The sequence below is a fragment of the Myotis davidii genome, unplaced genomic scaffold, assembly GCF_000327345.1.
Source record: "Myotis davidii unplaced genomic scaffold, ASM32734v1 scaffold796, whole genome shotgun sequence".
Lineage (NCBI taxonomy): Eukaryota > Metazoa > Chordata > Mammalia > Chiroptera > Vespertilionidae > Myotis > Myotis davidii.
The window spans coordinates 648,061-653,603 of NW_006287809.1; the positions used below are offsets into that span (position 1 = coordinate 648,061).

The following is a 5,543-nucleotide window of genomic DNA, read 5'->3' on the forward strand; positions in this document are numbered from 1 at the left end:
CTCCTCAGCCACAAGCCAGGCTGACGGCTGCCAGCACAGTGGCGGTGACGGGAGCCTCTCCTGCTTCCTCAGCAGCGCTAAGGATGTCCGACTGCAGCTTAGGCCTGCTCCCTACTGGCAAGTGGACATCCCCCAAGGGCTCCAGGGCTGCCAGAGGGATGTCTGACTGCCAGCTTAGGCCCGATCCCCAGAGAGCAGGCCTAAGCCAGCAGGTGGACACCCCCTGAGGGTTCCCAGACTGCGAGAGGGCACAGGCCGGGCTGAGGGACCCCCCAAGTGCACAGATTTTTGTGCACCGGGCCTCTAGTGAGAGATAAGAATGGTTATTGTTTGCCAGTAAATTTCAGTGTCATTTGTTCTGCGCAACAGCTAGCAGACACAGCCTGCTTCTGGGGCAGCAGAGGTGAAGTGACAAGTGTCCAGTGGTCACCAGTATATCCTCATCAGACCGGTTTTGTGGCGTGACTGTGGCTACGGTTTGAGGCCAGCGGCCGGTGTTGCTGCTCACTTTCCAATTCTGGTTCTCTAATCACTTCCAGGATTCTGTGAGCGATCGATCTCAACTCCTCTCCATCAATTTCCTTTCTGCCCCAGAGGCGGCTTCTGTTGCTTTGAAACGAAATCTGTGGTGCACCGTTCCAGCTCCATTTACGCTGGAATACCTTCTGCTCATCCCTTCAGTTTCGGCTTGGACATCCCTCCCTCCTGGAAGCCCTCCTTGACCTCCAAGGCTGGGTCAGCTGCCCACGCTGGGCTCCCCCATCCTAGCCCTGCCCACTCTGGATCACCACTGTCGGGGATGGGTCTGTCTCTCCCACTGGATTGTAAGCCCAGGGGGCAGTGATTACTGCTTCATGCTCAGCGTTGTCCAACCAGGGCTGGGCACAGGGTAGGGGCCTGCCTTAAACTTGTTCAGCTTGATTTGGACCAGAAGTCACTGTTACTCTGGGAGAAGGCTCCCAGAGAGGAATAAAGAGAGAGGGATGAGCCCTAGCCTGTTTGGTTCATTGGACAGACCGTCGGCCCTCGGACTGAAGGGTCCTGGGTTCGATCCCAGTCAAGGGCACATGCCTTGGTTGCAGGCTTGATCTTGGGGGACATGCGGGAGACAATTATTTGATGACACATGGACGCTTCTCTCTCTGTCTCCCTCTATCTAAAAAGCAACGCGAAAAATATCCTTAGGTGAGGATTAACAAAACAAAATAGAGAGAGAGAGAGAGAGAGATGAGAACAGATATGGCAAGACTGGGGACATAGCTCTAAGGGGAATGTGTGCTCTTTTTGATGAAGGGACTTAGAACTTGGGTGCCTGGGTCTGACTTTGGGGATTTTTTGCCATGATGGGGAAAGGAGGTAGGCTCTCTCTCTCTCTGAGAACTTGGGAGTTTGAATTCCTGGGTCTGAGGGAGGAGGCTAGGGAGGTGCAGATTCCTGGGTCTGAGGGAGGAGGGGCTGGGAGCCTGGACTCCTGGCCAGCGGGGAGGAGGAGCTGGGTCCCCCATTTGGGGCTTTCTGATCTCAGAGCCCTGGGTTAACCAGGTGGGGCTCAGGGCTCAGGGCTCAGGGCCCACGGGTTTCCGATGCCAAGCTGCCCCCTAGTGGCCGCTGCACGCTCTCCACACACCGGAGGACAGACCAGGCTGGGCAGTAGCAGTTTATTTCCGCTTCATAAACCCCTCCAGCTGGGAAGCCACTGGGGCCCCTTTAGCAGCAGATCTTGTGCCCTGTGAGGCGGAGAGAGAGGTGACTTAGATAAATAATATCATATCCCGGTGGGGTGGGGTGGGAGGGCCATGGGAGGGCACGGGGCAGGGTGGGGGACTCACCTGGCCTCCAGGCCTGGGCAGCGATCATGGGCCCCACAGGAACAGCTGGAGGGGTGACCTTCCCTTTAAGAGTTTCTGTAATGGGGAGTTTGAGGGGGGCTGTTGAATTTTTAGAACCATTTCCCTCCCGCTCCCACGCCCTCTTCCCTCAGACCCAGGAGTTGGGGACCCCGGCTACGCTCTTCACTTACTTTGCAGCCCCCTCCCTGGCCCGGGGCCTGGAGGTGATGTCCCATGGGGCTGAGGCTGAGGCCGAGGTCCTAATTTTTGGCAAAATAAGAGGGGCCCGAAGTTTGGGGAAGGCCGGAGGCCCCTGGAGGGAAGGAGATGAAGACATTTTACAGCTGAGCTGCCGCTGTACTTCATGTCACAGGCCCGGACCGGGTAACAGTGGTGGAGGGGAGCTGGGGGTGGGGATAGGTCTGTTCCCAGAACATGCTGTTTTCCCCCTAAGACCTCTGGCTCGAGTAGGAAGAAGTTTTAATTTGTTTGTCCATCCATCTACCTCCCCCCCGCCCCCAAACACACACATCCACCTACCCATCCACCCACCCACCCACACACCCATCCATCATCCATCCATTCAAACTGTGGCGGGGGATTGAGCCTGCAACCCAGGTAACTGCCCTTGACTGGAATCGAACCTGGGACCCTTGAGTCCGCAGGTCGATGCTCTATCCACTGAGCCAAACCGCGGAGGGCCTTTTGAGCTTTCTTGATTCCTTTTTTTTTTTTTTTTTTTTTTTTTTTACTTTTTTTTTTTTTTTTAGAATCTGAATATTATAAAAATAAATATATTATGCCCTGGCTGGTGGATAGAGCGTCAGCCTGCGGACTGAAGTGTCCCCGGGTTTGATTTCTGTCAAGGGCACATGCCCGGGTTACGGGCTCAATCCCCAGTGGGGGGTGTGCAGGAGGCAGCTGATCAATGAGACTCTCTCATCATTGATGTTTCTCTCTCTCTCCCTGTCCCTGCCTCTCTGAAATCAATAAAAATAAATAAATATTACTCACCATTTGGGTGCTCTTGAATATTTTCAGTTGAAAATTCTCACACACACAAAAAGATTTTAAAGCATCGATAGATGCTTATGGTGTACAAAGGGTTAACACAGCTCCAGGGCCCGCAGCAGCCCCACAGGCGGGAACTGGCATCACACCCATTTTACAGACAAGGGAACTGAGGCTCACAGAAGAGGATGGGCTCTGGAATCTAGAGTCAGGGGCCTTGGTTTCAGTCCTGACCGTCACCTTCGAGTGGGGTGACCTTGAGCCCTCTGAGCGTCAGTGTTCCCCTGCACAATAGGGATCATAACAGTACCCATCTCATTGCGTTTCCAGGACAATTAAGTGAATACATTAAACAGCAGTGCCAGGTGCCCCTCAAGGAATAGAGTCAATAATACCGTGCCGGGCTGGTGTGGCTCAGCGGCTGAGCGTCGACCTGTGAACCAGGAGGTCACGGTTCAACTAACCCGGTCGGGGCACATGCCTGGGTTGCCGGCTTGATCCCCAGAGTGGGGCATGCAGGAGGCGGCCGATCAATGATTCTCTCTTATCACTGATGTTTCTATCTCTCTCTATCCCTTCCTCTCTGAAATCAATAAAAATATATTTAAAAAATAATAATAGTGTAATAATAACTTTGCACAGTGACAGATGGTTACTAGACTTGAACCACTATGTTGCAATGCCAACTCTAACTAGAAATATTTTTTCACAAAGCAGTGCCAGTCACTGTTCGGGAAAAGGGAGTCCCACATGAACTGTTCGCACTATGACCGTCACCTTGCTGGGAAGCCGGGGCCGCCTGGCCTGCCGTGGTTTGAAGAATGGAGGAGTAGGAGTTGCCTGCCCTCGGAATCAGGCAGGGCTTGGGGAGAAGGGGAAAGGGCATGCCGGGCAGAGGGCACAGCCTAGGGCTTAGGCAAAGGGGTGCCCACGTGGCCAGCAGGACCCCTCAGCCTGCCGTTCTGGCTCTGTCCCCCTCATTGTCCTCGGGGAGCCGGCTGAGTGGCTCCTAATGTTTCCATTTGCTTTTGGCTGCAGGTTGGGATCTGTTTTTAGCTTCCCTGGCTGGTCACACTCCCCCCGCCCCCCCTCCCCTTCCTGCTGGCTCTCTTGTTTGCTGTGGTAGAATAATGTTCCCGGACTTCCTGAGTTGTTTGTTTGAAGTCAGCCGGTATCGATCGAATCTGTGTGTACTCGGCCTGAGATGCTCTCAGAGACCTGCCCCTCTCCAGTGGGCCGGGGTCTCGGAAAACCCTGGGGTGGGAGGTGCAGGGTTGGGGGAGAAGGAAGCCAGGCTGGGCTCCCTTGGAAGATAAGCGGGTGATTTTAAGGCCCCGACACTGGCTTTTCCTCTTCTGGGCCGTGTGGGTTTGGGCAGCCGCAGCCGCCTTTCTGGGCTCTGTTCCTCTGAAGAGCGAGGAGAGGAACATTCTGGATGGCATAGGGCTGTTGGGAAGCCTCGGTTCCACTTGCTCATTCAACATCTACTGATTTATTTATTAAAGATATTTCTATTGATTTCAGAGAGGAAGGGAGAGGGTGAGAGAAGAGGGAACATCAATGATAAGAATCACTGATCGGCTGCCTCCTGCACGCCCCCTACGAGGGATCAAGCCTGCCACCTGGGCTTGTGCTCTGACTGGGAATGCCTGGTTCATAGGTTGACGCTCAACCACTGCGCCACACCAGTCGGGCTCGACATCTATTTATTGAGCACCTATTATGTGTCAGGCACTGTTCTAGTCTCGGGCAGTGTCAGGAGAATAAGGCAAAGTCCTCATCTTCAGGAGAGTGATAACCCGCTGATGGTTACCGACAACAACAGAAACTGCCCCCTCTGCCAGGTGATGAGAAGTATGAGAACACAGCGGGCAGGGGCTTGGCAGGACTGGGGCTCTGTGGTCAATAGGGTGGGCACAGAAGGAGAGGATGAGAAAGTGAGCCTGGATACAGGAGATCCAGGCAGAAGGAACCACTTGTGCAAAGGCCCTGGGGCAGGACCTGCCCGGATGCTGGAAGGAGAGCCAGGAAGCCGGAGAAGAGGCCTTGGAGGGATGGACGCCAAATTACACAGCACCTTGTCAACGGGGGCCGAGAGTGAGTGCCTGGCACCCCCGCGGGCCTGGCTGGACTAGGGACCCTGTGGCTGAAGGAGACCCCAGCTGCCCACCTCCGACCAGTGCCTCACTCACCACCTTCAGCTGGCCTGTACTTCTGGGATGCTCAGGAGGCAGATCCGGGCGAGGGGGCAGATCCAGGCGAGGGGGCAGATCCGGGCGAGGGGGCCGGTCCAGGTGAGGGGGCAGGTCCAGACGAGGGGGCAGTGGGGGCGCCGAGGGGACCACCTAGGGGAGACAGGGGGTTATGTCTTCCTGCCTGGCGTCCCAGCACCAGGCCTGTTCCAGACATTGCAGAATGGAGAATGAGGCAGAGTCCTAACCCTCAGGAGGGTTCCGACTGGAGGAGCCATGGTCCCAGGGGAACAGGCCCCTAGGACTCCAGAATCCTGTCCCCGGCCCCTCCTCCCTCAGACCCATGAGTCTGGCCGCCCAGCCCCCTTGTCCCCCGGGCCCCGGAATTTTAGTTCCGGCTCCCGCCTGGCCCTGCTCACCTGCCCCAGCTCGTCCTCGCTGTTTTCCTGGCCATCGCTGCTCCCTGAGTCCTCAGCAGTGGCCCTGGCTTCCGCTGGCCTCCCTTGGGATT

The 5,543-nt window shown here is 55.8% G+C and overlaps 1 protein-coding gene across 1 annotated transcript in view; it reads right to left on the bottom strand.

Moving 5' to 3' along the window:
- Nucleotides 1-1,642: 1,642 nt before the first annotated feature.
- Nucleotides 1,643-5,543, bottom strand: part of CBLC (Cbl proto-oncogene C, E3 ubiquitin protein ligase) — a 41,008-nt gene continuing 37,107 nt past the window's right edge. Inside the window, exons 9-13 of the mRNA XM_015561207.1 lie at nt 5,452-5,535; nt 5,033-5,185; nt 2,021-2,142; nt 1,830-1,904; nt 1,643-1,727 (exon numbers count right to left, since the gene is read on the bottom strand). Of these exons, the coding sequence (XP_015416693.1) occupies nt 1,895-1,904; nt 2,021-2,142; nt 5,033-5,185; nt 5,452-5,535 (369 nt within the window). The 3' untranslated portion in view covers nt 1,643-1,727; nt 1,830-1,894. The remainder of the gene's footprint in view (nt 1,728-1,829; nt 1,905-2,020; nt 2,143-5,032; nt 5,186-5,451; nt 5,536-5,543) is intronic.